This window comes from Serinus canaria, chromosome 1A, assembly GCF_022539315.1.
Source record: "Serinus canaria isolate serCan28SL12 chromosome 1A, serCan2020, whole genome shotgun sequence".
Taxonomy (NCBI): Eukaryota; Metazoa; Chordata; class Aves; order Passeriformes; family Fringillidae; genus Serinus; species Serinus canaria.
Window position 1 is genome coordinate 7,296,802 of NC_066314.1, and position 18,222 is coordinate 7,315,023.

At 44.1% G+C, this 18,222-nt stretch overlaps 1 protein-coding gene across 1 annotated transcript in view; it reads left to right on the forward strand.

The window, feature by feature from the left end:
- The first annotated feature begins 17,593 nt into the window (after positions 1-17,593).
- The window catches only part of ELAPOR2 (endosome-lysosome associated apoptosis and autophagy regulator family member 2), a 96,479-nt gene continuing 95,850 nt past the window's right edge, over positions 17,594-18,222 (forward strand). The window contains exon 1 of the mRNA XM_009086873.4: positions 17,594-17,720. Within this exon, the coding sequence (XP_009085121.3) occupies positions 17,598-17,720 (123 nt within the window). The 5' untranslated portion in view covers positions 17,594-17,597. The remainder of the gene's footprint in view (positions 17,721-18,222) is intronic.

Consider the following 18,222-nt stretch of genomic DNA (forward strand, 5'->3'; position numbering starts at 1 on the left):
CACATTAAGTCAACACATGTGTCCAGTGAACAAACAGTTAACAGTTAAATAGTTCAATGTGCTGTCAGTGCAGGATTTCAGAAAAGTATTAAATAGTCAGGAAAAAAAGAACAGTGATATAAGGAGTCACAAAGCCTCTTATGCACTTTGTCTGCACCCTGCCAATTTCTGCCCTGGCATCTTTCACTCACAGTTACCTCTCTTTACCAGTCACAGGCAATCCTGACCCAGCCCAGTCCTACCTGCTGGCTAAACGACAGCAATTTTGTTTCCTTTTCCAGGGCACATCCAGCAAGGAAGTTCTCTTGAAAATTCTAAATCTTTTCACATGAATCTGGAACAAAGACAGTGATGAGCCCTGAAATCCTTTGTGGTAGTGTGTCATCTAACTTCAACTTTCTAAGTTTTAGGCATTAAAAAACGTTTTCCAGGTCAGCTGGATGCTGCTGAGTGTTAATTGCATGATGCCCCCTTGCCTTGCCTTGCCTTGCCTTGCCTTGCCTTGCCTTGCCTTGCCTTGCCTTGCCTTGCCTTGCCTTGCCTTTTTTGTGGTTTCCACTTTTCTGAACCACCTTTCTGTGGTTTCTTTTTGCCTTTTCTTCCCTTCCTGGTCTATCTGAGCTGTGCTGTGAGTGCTGCCTGGATCGGGCAGAGCAGCAGAGCTGGTTCAAAGGGAAGGAGATGGGGTCAGTACACTGTGGTACAGATATTTGCAAAAAAAAAAAAAAAATAGCTGAATTGTCACTCTATTGCTAGCAGACAAAATAGTTTCATTCTCTGTCAAACCCTGAAGTGAACCCACACTTACAGTCCAGGTGTTTATACCCTATAAATATATTTAAATATTTGAGATTTGGAAGCAAGGAGAAGGATAAGAGAGGGGGAAGGAAAGAAGGGGAAAGGAAAGGGCAGGTTTGTGTTTGAACCTGATCTTTGAGTACAAGCCATCTGGACCCTGCAACAGCCCTGACACACCTGAAAGTACAATACTGGATAAATGGAGGAAAACTCCCTTGCTACTTGTGTTTAAGTTTCATGGGTGTTTTAATACTATTGGGATGTTTTACAGGATCAAAATATTAATAAAATCTTAGTACCTAGCCTTCAGAAAATTGCTGATGTGACAATCTTTGTGTTACTTGAGCTCTGAAAGGAGTTCTGATGTTAGGAAAGCAGCCTAGGATAAAAGCACACGTGCTTTTTTTTGCCACAACATTGTTTAAATTTTTAATGAGAAAGTTCCCAGAATAAAAAATTAACTGCACTTAAATAAGACTGCATAGGAATAATATGGGAACAGGTGAGTTGCATCAGAGGGTCAATGTTTTGCATCTGCACTAACTTTGGCAGGGCTGAAGCAGAGCTGGCCTGGAGGAAGCTGTGGGTTACAGCAGAGCCACTGGAGATCTCCTCTGCACAGGACTGAGTCACCCAGCTCCCATCATCAGAGCTTGAATGAGCCAAGATGGACAGAACTGCCCTTTGAACAGATGCTCCCTCTATATAGATTAGCTGTGATACTAAAGAGAAATTTCATGCTGGTGTGAAGCTCTTTCAGTCCTGGTGTTCAGCTTTGTGCTTTGTTTCTAGAGGAGAAAACAGCTTAGGCTTTATTTTACCAAATGAGTGAGAGCTTCCACAGCCAGGAGTGCCAGTGTGACACAGGGAAAGGCCAGAGATTACAATTCATCTCCTCATGTTTCCAAACTCCACTTGCACCAGTTTTTGTGAACATCCAAAGGGAAAGATAAAAACAGGTGAGGAACTCAAGACAGACTTCTACCATCAAAGCTTTCACCTGTGTCTTTATTAGCAACACATTCTGCATACTTTGAGTTTCACTGATGGGCAGTACTCCTCTGAATTCCTATATGCAGCTTCAACAAGTGCCTTAAAGATGTGTGATCATCAAAGTTAAAAAAGGAACTGGTTATTTCTGTGCAAATTTTGCCAGAAATTTAGCATCCTACAAATGATAATTGCAAACCTGCACCATGAATATTCATCCATTACAAGAAAAGGTGATGTGAATGATTTATTAGATTCTAGGCAGATTTGGAAGCAATTCTGCAGTTGGTGCAAAGGAAAAGAATGAGTTTGTCTTCATGAGGCTGCAGTCATTTTCAGACTGAAATAACCTCAGCATTTTCTGTTTGCTCCTTGAGGCTTTTACATGAAGGCATTCAGTGTTTTGAGGAACCCAAAGGTATATTTCACAGGAAATATGACTTTCTTAAAAATCTCCTACCAATTACATCTGCTCAGCTTTACTTGTCATGGCAAAGGTTCAGGTGTCTCCCATCCAGGCACCTCTGTTAACTGCTATGCACATCTTGGGTTATTTTTACTGTACAAACAAGTTGCAAAATGGGCAATACTGAGTCTCAAATATGCAAATTAAACAGAAAAGTCAGAAATAATTGGAAAAAACCCAGACTGGTCTGATCTGTTCTATTCTGACGTCTGTGTATTAAATGCTATAGCAGCTGGAGAGGAAATTTTGGCTTTTGCAAGCTCATAAGCATCACATTAGGGACTCCTAGGGTCACACTTAAATGTGCTGAGTTGGAAGGGGCACACAGGGATCATGGAGTCCAGCTCCTGGCCCTGCACAGGACACCCCCAGTCACACTCTGTGCTTGAGAGCATTGTCCAAATGCTCCTTGAGCTCTGTCAGGCTGGTGCTGTGACCACTGCCCTGAGGAGCCTGCCCCAGTGCCCAACCATCCTCTGGATGAAGAAACTTTTCCTGATATCCAGCCTCAACCCCCCCTGAAACAACTTCAGGCCATTCCCTCAGGTCCTGTCACTGATCACCAGAGAAGACACCAGTGCCTGTCCCTCTGCTCCCCATCATGAGGATGTTGAAGACCATCATAAGGTCTCTCCCCTGCCTCTTGTTCCATTGCCCTGGCCTTGTCCTGCCATGATTAAAGAGATCCCTACAAGGTCATGAGGTGTCTCTGCAGTCAGGCATAGACATTTATTTTGACATGCATGAAATTGTTTTTGAGGTCCCTAATTTTTGGGGGTAGAAGAGGCATCTTTCTGCCATTTTACTTTTCTACTCAATCTTCATTTTGAGCAGTATTCACTCTGCAAAATTAGCATGTTGGAATATTCAAGTCCCATTTACATATATAGAAAAAGGCTCTTAAATGCTCTGTAATTAGATGATTCAGAGTAAGAGCCATTTCATTTGGTCTGACCCAAATCTGCTGTTTATCACTGCATACAGTCTGAGTACATACCAGGGTTTTCTTCTGTGCTGTAACAAACTCATCAGATTTGTGGGGAAGTCTATTTTATTGTTCTCAGAGAATGAAATATTGTTTTTTCTTTCTTGGTCGTCATGGAAAGGAATAGAGAAGCAATTTTGGAGCTGCCAGCTTTTTATGAGGCTGATCTGGAATACTAATTCAAAACTCACATTTAAACATCTGATCAAAGTGTTTGGGGTTCCATTATCGTGGATTTCTTAAATAGAAGCAGATGGTATTTTACTGTGTGACAGCATTGAGATTTCCTTTCTCTCAGTTTTATCCAGGGGGAGTACTATTCATGTGAATTCTTATGTAATTCTTAAAACCAAAAAGCCCAAATATATCAAAAGCTAGCATCATACATGCAACTTTTCCTAATGAGGTAAATTCTCCATCTCTATATCAGTCTTTATTGCACTTTCCAAAACAGAATTTGGAAGCCCCAGATCCTCCATGATTAAAACTTAAGCATGCAAACAGGTTTTGTGTGATTTATGGTTTTTTGTGCAGTAATGTTCCTCTGGCAATAGAAATGAACAGGAAATGATGAAAGTCCTTAAGCATCACTATTAACAGGGATTAGCTAGGAAGAAAATCCCAGGTGTCAGGGTCACTGTAGTCCTTTCTCTCACAATTGTAATAATAACCTGGAAAAACATGGCACATCTCCCATGGAAACAGTGGTGGGGCTCCACCCAAATTTAAAACTCTGCCCATGTAATCAGCTGGCTGTGAAGGGGCCTCAGATCAATGCTCCTGTATTTTCCTCCCAAAAACCATTCATTTATCAAACAAACACAAGTAGGACACTGCTCCCTCTCCATCAGCTTTGCTTCTCCTTTATCTATTTATTCCTTGCCCCAGAGTTACAACTCATTTACTCTGTAAATCTGCAGGTTGGACTCTGCTGTATTTGATGAAGAAATGGTGTTATTAGACTCCAAGTTTACAGTGAAGACCAAGAGAGCAGCTTATGCTATTTTCTGTCCCAAGCTACTCCCTGAGGCAATCCAGGACAGTTCTGCATTACTGCAGATCTGAGAGGTGATTCTCCTAATGATGTGATTAAAACCAGATCTTCTTTGGGTGACAAAAGTGGATTTTCAGGGGATGATTTTATGAATTATGCAGGCAGAACTGGTTCTATAAGCCAGATTTTGTCCTGTCTGGTCTAAATCCAAAAGAAAACTGAATATATATATATATATATATATATATATATATATTGCTTTGCTGTATGGGATAATAAGGACTTCAGGAGTGTCAGGCTATTACCATGACTGATGGAAAGTGAATCCTGGCTCCCAGCACTGTGAATTTTGCATAGAGGTTAAGACAGACAATGACCTTATAAAAGCAGCTCCCAGAATTGCTGCACGAGGCCACGAGTTTCAGTGCCTGGAATGTGGATGAGGCATCCCCTGCCCTGGAGATTGCTTCCAGAACTGTGTTTCTAAGATTAGGAAGGGCTCTGCTTTCAGTTATCCTGCATAGTGCTATCATGCCAATGAGGGCAAGTTAGTTTATTATAAATTGCACATGATAACTTTGCATTTCTGCACAAAACAAAACAGAACAAAAACAAAAACAAAAAAAAAAAAGAAAAAAAAAGGAAAAGAAAGAAAAAACCCACCAAACTCAAAAAACCCTCAAAACAAAACAGACCCTTTTCCTTGTCCAAAAATCAAAGCACTGTGAAACTTGTAAAGCACTTAAAATTCAGTTTCCTTGTGGAGACAACTGTGGGGTTTTACAGTTTTTGAGAATAAGGAATTCCAAACAGGGCAGTTCAGCTTTACCAACTGTGAATAATCAATCCCTGCTGTTACTTGTGAACTCTAGTGTGGAGAAATATCCTCATGTTTGGGTACAGTCTTGGTGAAAATAACAGACTTGATATGGGCTTGAATAATTTAAATGCCTTGTAGGAGCTTTGTAGGGTCACTTTTAGTCCTCATTGGAACAAGGGGAAATATTCTTAGCAATGTCAGTGATTCTTAACTATTCTCTGAAGGCAGGTAGTTTGGGATGGCCCTGAGCAAAGGTGTGTCCACAGCACAGATACCTGCATTTCAACAAGTTCCTAGGACTATCCCAGCCAGAAAGAAATAGGTGTCTGTTGGATGTCATTTGTCCTATTTTAGTGCAGATGTCTGAAATAAGGCATGTGAATCCAAATGCACAGCAGATGGCTCTGAAATGTTTGATACTCCAACAGCTCCACCTTAAAAATCAGAGAGACCTTTAGGCTATTTTTAGCAAATCAGTGTAACAGGACAAGATCCTTCAATTATTCAATAGATAACAATCATCCCACAATCTTTTTCAACCAAAGATGCAGTTGGTACAAAACACACTTATTGTTAGCTCACTTACTAAATATGTGTTATAGACTCAGTGCTACAATTGTGTGGAGACCCCACAACCTCTCCCCACAGTCTTGTTGGATATTACAGCACCTTTGGTTGATATTTGCAAGTGGAAGTCCCTTCTTCATAAACTCAGTTTGGGAATTCCTGACACCACTTCAGGATGTTTGGCACAGCAGGCTGACTGTTTTAATGTTGCTCTTCCTTGGCTGTCACTCTGCCAAGAACTTTTTAAATCTCTAAAATGACTAAGAAAGCTTTAAGGTAAAATGAGCATCACTTAATAAAAAGCAAAATATTAAATCAGTTATTAGTTTCAAAGTGACATATCAAAAGATAAGTGATTATATACCTTGCAGTTTCCCCTGTGCTGGCAGTGGGATGTCTGAAAACTATGGGGTGAATGTATTACAGATGGAGAAGGTTCTGGTCAGTTGCCCTGAGCCAAGTTTGCAGTCCATCAGCACAAAATCCCGATCATGTTGGGTGATGAAAAGTAGAATCAAACTTTACAATGGCTGTGCTACTTTTAAACCTTCAGGTTTTGAATGATTCTTGACCCTGTGTGCTTCCACTGCCTTCAGAAAACTTGATTTAGGTTGATATTTTATTCATGGAATCCCATTTGCCTGTGTTTGCTGGAGATACACAAAGGGGTACCCATGGAAAGCAGCTTTTTGGGAAGCTGGATCTCATGTTGGCCCCCATGGAGAGAGGTCAACTACAACTGGAAAGGATGAAGCATCCAATTCATCTTACTTGAGTGCTCACAAAATGTCTAAATTTTGCCTCACCCTCAGGGACAAAGGTTGTTGGTTCTCATTTCTTTCCAAATTCTGAATGTTTTCCAGTAATTTTCTGGGGAAAAAGGGGGAAGGTGGCAGTATAAGATACCCCCATTGACTAGACAGGGAATTTTGTACTTAGAAAAAAAACTATAGTTTACCCACTTGATATTTCTGACATAGGACTTCTTTGTGCCTTGGCTTCACATGTTTTTCTCTTCTGTGTTTGTCTTGTGTTCAGCAAATTAAAGACCTGTTTTACCATCAGCCTCAGGCATCCATGGATTACCAATAGGGCAGCAGCCTGCACACTCAGCTGAGCAGTGCATGGCTGTGCCTGGGGTGTGATGTCTGCATCTGTCCAGCTGTGTGTGACACAGAAAGGAGGGGGCTGAGTCACCTTTGTTATCCCTGCTGCCTGCAGCATCTTTGCCTGTCAGGTCATCTGGAGCATTTGGGGGTCAGCTGGGTTTCCTCTGTTTGGCCACTTCAGCCAGCAGAAAAAAAAAAAAAAAAAATATATATATATGTATGTATTATGTCAGATATTAGATAGAAATATGTTAATTAGATAAGAATATAAAATAAACATCTATATCTATGTCTATCAGTATATGTCTGTCACAGTCATATTTTCTGGAAAAATCCCTTTGCCTAGGATTCTTCTCCTGGGAAGCTGAGAAGCCTCAGAGAAAAAGGAAAACAATAATTTTCTGATTTGCTTCTCCTGTGTTTTGCTTCTTTGGAATGTGTTTGGACATTGTTTACCAAAAGGTGATTGTTTCATTGGTTTATGTGAGTTGTTTTGACTCTGGCCAATCAGAGCCCAGCTGTGTTGAGACTCTGGAAAGAGTCACAAGTTTTCACTATTATCTTTTTAGCCTTCTGTCAGGCTTTTTGTATTCTTTAGTATAGTATATTATTCTTTAATATAATATAGTATCATAAAATAATAAATCAGCCTTCTAAGAACATGGAGTCAGATTCATCATTCCTTCCTTTGTCTGAGAACCCCACAAATACAATATATGTCTACATTTAATTAACTCTGAAGTTTGGCAGAAATATGCTTGGAAATAAGAATATTCAGGCTGCAGGATTTATCTCTGCATGTGGGAAAGTGATAGAGAAGTTGTTCAGCTGCAGCAAAACCACCCAGTTGTTATGATGGGTGGGCTGAGAACAACCTCTCATCATCCTTTTGAAAAGGCCTGTAATTTCATTACTCTGATAAATATCAAGGGTCACTTTAAGTCTAAAAACAGAGATTGCTTTCACAAAGCTTTTAACCTCAGGCTGACATTCTACCTTGCCTCTATGGCAAAGCCCATTTTTTAGAGATTAATTCAAACACACTATTCACTTTGCAAGTTATTTTCAAATTCACTCCCTCTGATCTCTTGCAGGTCTGTGGGTTTCTAATGACGCTCATGTTTGTATTTTTTACAGCCAGAGGTACTAAAGATTCACCTTGTCCTCACCTTCACTCAGTAATACCTAGGGATGAGTTAATACATAGTTTCATGTGATGTTCAAACAAATCTTTCCATCCCTCAGCAGGGGAAGAGATCTGTCATCTTTTTGGTCTGGGATGGGCTGTTTTGGTCCCATCCTGAGATGTCTGATCCTCCTCGTGGCCCTGGAGGCCTGGCTAAAACCCACCTCTAATTAATTGTGCCAGGATCAGGCTCCACATGGATCATCTTCTACCTCATCTTGGGCAGGTCTAGGCTGCAATGAGCATCCATGTGCCAAGGACAAACAGACAAATGCTCCAGCATGAGCTTCCATGCCTCTATAGAAGCTTGGATCAAGGAGATTTGCATTTTACTTGCCAGATACTGAACTTTTTTGGATATAATCAGCTGGCAGACAAACTCCTCCTGTCCTGCTGTAAGTCCTTTTCACCCAAACATCTCAAAGGCTGATTAAATACAGAGAAAGACTGAAATAAAGAAATAAAAAGTAGCTTCCCTGAGACAACAGAAGCCACAGTAAGCCTTTAACTAAGGTGTAAGTTTTGAGGTGATGTTCTGCAAAAAAATAAATTTTATCTGGGATGAGTCAGTGGCAGTGATGTGAGTGGAAAGACATCCCTGGAGCTCTTGTTTTACCACCACACTCAGCTCTCTCTCAGGGAATCACCCCTGCTATGCTGCTCTGCATCTGCATTAGCACTGGGCTGGCACATGAGTGGAATCTCTGTTCAGAAAGCTGGGTTTAAGATGAACCAGAGTCTTTTAATTCAAAACATTTTCTTTCAGCTGAATTTGTAGGGAAAGAGGGCATTGAGAAAGATAATGGGGGAAAATGGAATTACTACCTTTGGGTAAGGTAGTAAGGTAAGCAGTGGTTTTAAAGAGGAGGGGAAATTCAGGCACCAGCATAATCCCAGCAAGGAAAGCAAACTCATGAGGGAATAATTAATAAAGCATAAAAACTACATTTACAAGTATTCTGCTTAGCTTAGTGCCACTTGAACAGTAGCATGTTAATCCAGTGAGCTATTTATAGTGCAATAAATCACCTCACCCCTTAAATTGCAAATTTACCTTTTTGGATTTCAAAGGCTGAGGTGTGTTACCAAATTTAAAGGTGCTGACAGAGCAATCAGTATTTTTGTGGAGCAAATCAAACTGAGACTTTGTGTCAAAACAACATCATCCTGAGGGAGCTGGAGAAGCAAACGTAAAAGAAAGGTATATTCCTTGTTTAAATACTGCCATATTCCTTGTGAATATTCCTGGTAAGGGAAACAGGTTATACTCCTAAAGATGCTATAATACTCTTTATAGGACTCAGAGCACCTGCTTTAAGAGACAATTCACCCTGAAACCACACAGGGAGCAACCAAGGCTGACTCTGAGGCATCTCCTGCAGGTGGGGGCAGGGCTGATGTGAAATGTACAGGTCTGCTCCCTCCTCCTGCAGAAAACCATGCAATGTCCGGCTGTCCTCCAGATCTGTGCATCCTTTTCCCCAGACAAGTGCTCCTCTCTCTCGACAAGGGGTGAAAGCCCCCAGGATGGGGGTGCTGCTCTGTGGCATTCACATTCCCTGAACGTGATTCCTTCACCCAGGGTTTTTCTCCTGGGAAGCTGAAAGGCAGCAAGAGGCCTCATAGAAAAAGGAAAACAATTCTTATCTCATTTGCTTCTCCTGTGTTGTGCTCATGTGGAATGTGTTTGGAGATTGTTCACCCACAGGTGATTGTTCCATTGGATTCTGCTGTGGGTTGTTTTGACTCGTTGGCCAATCAGTGCCAAGCTGTGTCGGGACTCTGGAAAGAGCCAGGAATTTTCATTATTATCTTTTTAGCACTGAGTAAGTATCTTTTCTGTATTCTTTAGTACAGTATAGTATAGTATTCTTTAATATAATATAGTATCATAAAATAATAAATCAGCCTTCTGACAACATGGAGTCAGATGCATTGTTCTTCCTTGCCAGGGGTCTCGCCATGCATTTACAATACTGCTCCTCTGATGGGTTTGGCCCCAAACCTTGCTCTTTTTCCATGAAGATCCATAGAGAGAGCTGGGTCTAATGAATGAAAACATGTGGGAGTTTTAGGAGAGGGAGGCTGTAAACTCAGCAAGGCAGGTGAAGAGTTTACGCAATGTTTATTTTTGAGCACGCAGGCATCTGCCTGTGGCACCTGAATGGCTGCAGAAATTGTTTTCAGAAATTAATCATAATTGAGCCTGATGCTCTGGGTAAATGCACCATGACTCATCCAGAGCTGATCTACAGAGAGCCTGCACGGTGACTGTCGCTGGGCTGGGATAAAATAACTTCTCAAACAGATGATGCATGTGACACTTGGATGTACTCATCTAATTGCAATACCAGGCACAGAGAAGAGGAGCTTGTTATGAAGGTTTGTGCATTAGCACACACATTTCAGGGTATTTATTGCTTCCAGGACTGCTGAGGATGGACAAAAGGCTCCCAGGTGCCAAGAAAGCTGCTAAGAGCACTCAGCATTTTAAGCTTTCCCTGTCATAGCTGCAAATTCATCTAACAGCACATGCCCTGCTTTGCCTTCCATCCTTACCCACAGGAACAGCTTGATCTAGTGGGTGACATCCCTACCCATGGCATGGGGGCTGGAACTGGCTGATCTTTCCACCCCAAACCATTCTATGATTCTATGATTAGGAGTCATTGTTCTGTGTTGCTCCTTCAGCCTCCTAACAGCTGAAGCCCCAGAAATGGAGATGGGACTCTGCACTGACATGTAGATCAGCCTTTTAAGGGAAGATAAGGCTGCTTGGTCACCTTAAAATCACCTTGAAAAGTCATATTTCTGTCACATGCTTGTGTAGGGCCAGCACAATTTCACACCCAGATAACTGAGATCAGAGTCAGTCTTCTCACGCCATGAATTACACCTCTGGCTTCTCCTAAAATGACTTTATTACAATCTCTGACATTTAGTTGTGTGCTTTTTATTTGGAAAAACTGGGTTTTGAAAGTTTACAAAGGCTTTCTTGGGAGCAGAAAATCAATAGTGTTGTTAATACTGCGTTGCAGTCATTTGCTGCCATTGCATGTGTCAGTGCTATCAGCAGTGTCAGCTCAATTCATTTTTGCTACCAACCACAGCAATAATAAGGTGATAAAATATGTCCTATCTACCAAAATTCCTGTTTATCAAACAGGTGGGACTTTCAAAGCATTTTAATGTTGGCTCTGGATGGCTCCCATCGGTGTCCCTGGGAGTGACTGGTATTGTTTTCTTTGAAGCTTTTTAAGAGTGAGGAGATATTGTCATTGATTCAGGGGATGCAGAAAGACCTTGGAGAACCATTGAAAATGCATTGTTTTAATCACAAAACTTCCATCAAGATCAGGCAGGTCAATAGAAAATACGAGCCCTGCTTCCTTTCAGAGAACAGTATCATAAAATCATAAAATGGTTTGGGTTGGAAGGGACCTTTCAAGGTCATCTGGTCAAACTGTGTGAAAGCCTTGTGATGTTTTGATTTTTCTCCTCCTTGAAAAGTAAAATGTTTCTGATAGGGTAGGTGGGAGAGGGAGCTCTCCTCACTCCACTGTGAGGCTCACTCCAGTGGCCTCTGACACTTTGGTGATGGAACAAGGGACAAATGGTGACTGGAGGATCTGGGCAGCATGGGGACCCCTTGGTCAGAAATACAGCACTGCGTGGAGGCTGCTCTGCTCTCTGCTCCTTCCTAGAGCCAAGAGTGCATCTGCAGAGCCCCTGCCAACCTAGAGTGGATGTGATCAGCCTCAACACACCTGGCACCACTACTGAGATGAGTACAAAATTGCACCAAATAACTGTTCTCCTCTGCAGAAAGCAATTTAGTCCATGTCACTCCTCCTAACTTAGTTCACACACAAATCAACAGAGGCAGAACATGCAGATTTTAGCTTTCTGGTAGTTTACACTGCATTACTTTTCAGATGGCTAACCCTACCCCTCACCCCCAAATGGCATGTCCTCTTTGGACATAACCATGTCACCAGGGTTCCCTGAGAGCCCTCTAACAAGGCTCGATTTTGCATGCAAAGTCAAGAGAATCATCATTACTCAAAACCCTCTTGCTACCCAGGAGCAGACAAATAGGTTTGCTGGGAAAATATGCCTGTGGATGATGGCTGAGAAACCCTAATAGCAGCAGTAAAAGGCTTTGGATGCTGAGCCTGCTGTCTGTCCCCAGTTGTCTTGGAAATATTTACCCTTGCTATTCCCTCTTACTCAAAACAAACATGCTAATTGATTTTAATGCAGTGATCATCTCTCTTTATCCTATACATGATAGGGAAGAGAATCAGATGGTCTATACACTATAAAATGGAAAATTAGTATTTTCCCCTTAGTTTAGAAAGCAAAGAAAGAGCTGTCAAATCATGTGGCTATCTCAAAAGCAGAGAACTTCCTTTCTTAGAGCTGAATTTCTTGTGATTCAGATTCAAGCAAGGCAGATTATGTCTCAACTTTCCTTAACAAGGCCTGTGGATAGAAATGGTACAGAAGTGCTTTGGGTCTTTTACACCTAACCTTTGCACAGCTCATATTAAATTGTATGTATTCAAGGAGCTGCTCTAGTGCCAAGCCAAGAGCAAGATTTACAGGAAAATTCACCTAAAGTCACAATGAGAGAAAGGATGAACAAAGAAATCACAAATGGAAGGCTTCAAGAGGTTTAAAATGGATCCAAAGGATGAAGTTTGCCAGAAAAGCAAAACACAGGCACTCTAAACACCTCTAGGGAGAAGAGGCAAAAATACAGCATTGAGGAGCAAAGGAGGGAAAGGGATAAATCCCTAACGTTACTTCTAGGAGTGGGAATTATGAAAAGGCTGTACAAGCTGATCCTGGCTTTTCTCTATCCAGGAAGCCTTGTTTCCTTGTTTTTCAGGTGTGGGTTTACATCAAGAGGCTACAGCTTTGTGATGAAGCTTCACAATTGCATCACACAGCAACCCCTCTACAATGTCACTTCCCCTGTGCTGGGCTCTGGTTTGGAAGCAGGTGGGGCTGAGGGTAGGGTATAAACCAGTCAGACATGTACCAGTTAACACCCCCGAAAGCTTGTTTAAAGAGGACACTCTCTAGACAGCAGAAAATTATTTAGAGGGGCTTCATTGCACCATGTCGGGGTGCCTATATCAGAATTACTACAGTTAATGGAGAGAAAAGACATGCAACTCCTCCTCAAATAAATGATTAAAACAATGTCTGATGAAAGCTACCTTCACTTTCAGCTCTGGATGCTGTCAGGTACTCTTTAGGAAAAGGTTTTTGATGTGTTTATAACTTATATTTTAGGGGAAGGTGAATAATACCATGAATAGGTGAATAGTACCCAGAGCCCTGCAAGCTGAGTGTGACAAAGTTAAATGAGGTGAATCCCAGCACTGGGCTTTTCCATGGGCTACACAAGAGAGATCTCACTGCAAATGCCACCCAGTTTTTACAGTGACTGCTTAGCAATCACATCAGCTTTCTCAGCTGGGTTCTCCAGATTATTCTAGCCTGGAGTCACAGTGGTCCTTGAATGATTTGACAGTATAAGTGATGTCTAAGTTGCTCAGAGGCCTGGGCATAAACATTCTTTTAGCATTGTTAAGTATCCTGAATTTCCAAAGAGCTTGAAAACTTTGCAAGTCCAAAAGTAAGAATATTTGTAGGAGCAAGCACATATTTTAAAGTTTTCTTGAACCACACTCAGTAAAGCACCAGGATGACACAAGGTCTTTAAAGAGTGTTAAGTTTTGTCTCAGATGAAGTATTCCCTCCTGGAAGGTACACAGATGACCAGCTTATATGGGCAAATACATAGCTGACAAGAAAAAGAAGTCAAAGCAGGACATACTGTGGTAAAGCTCACAGATGGATGTGCTAGCAGGCTAAAAGAATGGTACCTTCTGTGGGGAGGCAGTTACTCCTGCAGAGTAATCACAAAATTTAACCACATGGATAGTCAACGTTAGAAAATGAGGTCCAGTGAAGAAACTCCATGGCATGGCTTTATGTTGGTTAGCTTTTCCAAAAGTTGCAGTGAAATGTGTGTGCAGGCAAGGTTTTTAAGGCAATTTCACCAGAAACAGGCAGAGCAGAAAAGGGTTAACAGCTTCATTTGCTGTGTGATGTATTCTCATGAAAGGCACTGTCAGCCTACAGACCTGACTAATCCCCAGTGTGGTTACTAATTGCTGCCATCCAAACTGTAGCTGGCAGCCATTTAATTTTCCCTTTCACTTGGTGTCATTAACATTAGTGACATATGGCTCTTTCCCTGCCCCAGCTCAGTGGCTACCAGGGAAACCTATGGCTTGAGCTTTGCAAACATAAAAGTCCATGATTAACTTTCAGCATCTTGATGGTGTCAGGAAGAACTGTTTACAGGTCCAGATCCTAAATGCCTGCAAAGCTGTTTTCTTTTTTCTGGGCACAACTTAGAATAGCAGTATAAAGGTGTATATACACTTTTACATCTTTAACTTACACCAGGCTGATGCATAATAAAATTCAGGCAATAGGGGAGATGTAGCTTGAAACACATTACAGTATAAATTATTACTTGCTACTTTGCTTTTTTTCCTTTTTCTTTTGTACTTTAATGTAGTTGAGCTGGGCAATTGTTTATAAGTGAGATTGCATAAATCTTCTGAATTACTTTTGTATCTTTTCACTTGACTCAAAATATTCGGTCAAGATTTCAGATACAGATCTCAAAACTGTTTCTCTATCTATTCTTACTAGATTTAAATCTCCTTTATCTCTGCTGCCTAATATATAGGTGCTACTCTTTTTTTATGAAAGTTACACAATATGTCTCAAATCCCACACTGCTTTTCTCTTCTTCCTTTGTTCATGTCTATCTAAGCTCATTAATTTTTTAAACTTTTTATTTTCTACTGGCCACATGATTATTATGCACTGCAGAATTTTGGCATCCTGCTTTCAGGTCAGATCTTCAGGATTTAGTATCACAGGCATTTCAGATCCTGTTCAAATAACACAGCAACCATAGCAATGATATTGCTTTTAAAGTCCAGGTAATTTCAGGACCTCTTGTCATTTTGAAACACAAAGTAAGACAAAAAAATCTCAGATCCTAGTGATTTTTCTTGCTAGGAAGACAGCAAGTCCCACAGAGGACAATAGAAAAGCTTTGGTAACATACAGCAAGTCCTGAAGAAGAGTATGTGGACTTTTATTTGTCAATTGACTCTGAGTATTAAGGCTAAATAATTTGGTGATGCCAAAGGGTGACAGAGCAGCTGACAGAGCACACTCTGGTACTCCCTTTCCTCACCTGTCCCTGTGCTGTATGGAAGTTCTGCTCACCTGAACTGGCTCTGCTGGCCCTGATTCCTCCTGGAGTGTCCCTGGGAACCAGCAGCAGTAATACCACACTGCAGAGAGCCATTCTGCCAGCAGCCCCCCAGGCCTGCATCCTAACCTGCAGCAAGAAGTGCACTTTTGTGTGCAATCTGACCTTGTGATGCAGCACATGCCACAGTTGAGATGGCCACAATGCACAGAGTAACACTGCACAATTTCAGAAGGCTTTAAGCACCAGGCCATGCAGAGTAACACCACTTCAGAAGGCTTCAAACACTGCTCCTTATTGCTCTTCAGTCCATCCTTTTATCCCCTCAAGTTCATGCACTGCCCCTGTGTGCCCTCTGTTCCCTGTGGTGGTTGCTCAGTGCCCTGGGCACTCCCTGGCTCATTGCTGTCAGTGCTGCTCACAGCTGTGCCCACTGGGGATGAGGCTCAGCCCAGCCCCACTCCCAATTACCAAACTGTGTGTCCACACCCTTGTACCCATTTTCCTTGTGTGAAAGCCATGCTGTATCCAACCAATAGATTTTTTTCCCATATACTTCCAGCATTGCTGAAATTCCTTGCAGTGCCTGCAGTTGTGTGTGTTTTATTTTACCAAAGGTGAAGAGAAATGCTGCTCCAGCTGAAATCAGTGTTCCTCAGACACTGGATTTTATCCTGCAGTTAAGGTGAGCCACAAATCCTCGGGACCAACCTTGTGACCTGCCCAGTGCAGAAGCACAAAACATAAAGCAGCAGCAGGGTGTCTATCCTGTTTTCCACTTTTTCTGGAAAGATAATTTGAGTTTTTTCATGTAACTGATTACACAAGGTGCTTTGTTCGGCACCCTGGTGAGCCCTGGGGCCTTTGATGGAAGCCCCATAACCCACTTTCCTTCCTCCAGCTTCAGTTAAAATCAGAGCAAGGCTCTGCAGGAGAACAAAGGGAAATTGCAGACCTGTCTCCGTTAGCAGAGCATCACAGAGCTCCTTTCCTGACTGCTCCAGCAAAGGTCTCAAGTGACATAAAATGAGCAAATTGAACCATTTTTGTGTTAGCACACAGTCACAGCAATGACACCAGCCAGGGGTGGACAGGGAGCTTGCACGATGCAAAGATCTGACTCTGCCCTAATACCTGCATCTCTTTTCATGAGGTGAATAAAAGCTGAGTCAAACCTGAATCACCATGAGCAGGAACTGCAGTAAAATTACTGAAAAAAGTCACTCTATGAATTGAAAGAAAATTAAAAAAAAAAGAAAAAGAAAAAGGTGGCTATGTATTGCAGTCTGAAAAGTGGATCAATAAGGACAGGAACATCTTGTGCTAGCCATGGGAAGACCTGTGCTGGGGTTTGCTAGTTAGATAAGAGGAGGCAGAAAGGAAGACCCAGGAGGGAGCAGGAAAGTGAGCAGGGCCAACCCCAGAGATGTCAGGGAGGAAGAGGACAATCCGTGCCTTAGGCTGTCACACACTTCATTAGGAATGAGTAGTTGGACATTGCTGGGGAACAGGAGACAATATTCGGACTAAAAGGCAAGCACCGAGGGAGAAATGTGCATAATTCTGGAGGATAAGTATAATTTGGGTCAGGCCACCAATAAGCTGCTTTCCCATCTCGCTGAGCAGGTCGCTGCCCTGCTCTGGCCATGAGCCGAGCAGTCCAGTGCACATCTTGCCTGGTGGGATCCCGCCTCGCCTGGGCGACACGGGGCATCCTTGGCGGTCCGAGCGGCGGGTGCCGCCTGGCGCTGCCAAGGACAGGGACAGGGGTACCAGCAGCCAGGCGGGGGATGCAGGCCAGCATCCCACGGCAGGGCTGGGGAAGGGGGCATTCCCTCCCACAGCGCCGCTCCCATACCGGAGCCCATCGAAAGCAGAGGTGCCAGGCGGGGGCTGCTGCCGTGCTCCCCAGCAGGGCCCGGGCTGCCGGCGCTGCCTGCGGGTTTCGCCCCCGCCGCGGAGGTTTTGGGGCTGTCGAGATGCAGCCGGAGGATGCTCCGCGCTCCCCTCGCCACGCCGGGGCTGGACCAGCCTTTGGCAGCGTGCGCCTGCGCTGCCAGCCTTCCTCCCCCTCCCGCTCCTCCTCCTCCTCCTCCCCCCGCTGCCGGCCCCTCCTCCCGGCTCTGGCGGTGCCGGCTGCCGGGGCGGGCGGCCAGCGGGGCCGCGGTGTCCGACAGCCCCGGGGTTATGCGCGGCTGCAGGCGGGGCGCAGGGCCAGGGGCAGCCCGCGGCCGGGGCTCGCAGGTGTCCGGCAGGAGCGGGGGGCGCTGATCCCCAGCAGCAGCCCCCGGCCCCGGGAAGGGGTGAGCGGGCGCTCCGAGGCGGGGGAGGAGGAGGAGGAGGAGGATGATGCTGCTGCTGCTGAGGATGCTGAGGATGCTGAGGATGCGGCGGGCCGGAGCGGAGCGGGGGTACCCGGGCAGCGCCTGGCTGTGCTGCTGGCTGCTGGGCTGGCAGGCGGCCGCCCTGCAGCTGCCGCCCTGCGAAGAGGTGAGATTTTCCTCCTCCTCTTTGGGTTTTCCCGATCCGTAAGGGCGGGTAAGGGGTACGCACCGGCCCGGGAGGAGGGTGGTATCCCAGCCAGGGGATGTTGCTGGCTCCCCAGAGCTGTCTGGGGGATGGTAGAGGGGTCAGACCCACGGGGAAGGACCCTCCGCCGCGATGCGGGGGGCGCCTCTGGGGCGGCCGAGCCCCTCCGCATCACGAGCAGAGCGGCTCCTTGGCCGTCGGTCGCGATCCGCTCTCCCCACTCCCCTTGCCCGTGGTGATCGCTGCTCCCTTCCCTTCGGTGCATGGAAATAGCAGAGTCCCCCCTCCAAGCGAAGGGGGCTCGGCCGGCCTCGTTGTTTTTCTAATACCGTGTTGGATCAGCGCGAAGGTGCAGAGTAAGGGAGGGATGGTGTGGGAAGTTGTCCCGCCCGCCCGGTGTCAGCTTGGTGTGTCCGGGGCTGAGCCGTGCGTGTGGCATGGGGAGAGAAACTTTCTGGCTCTC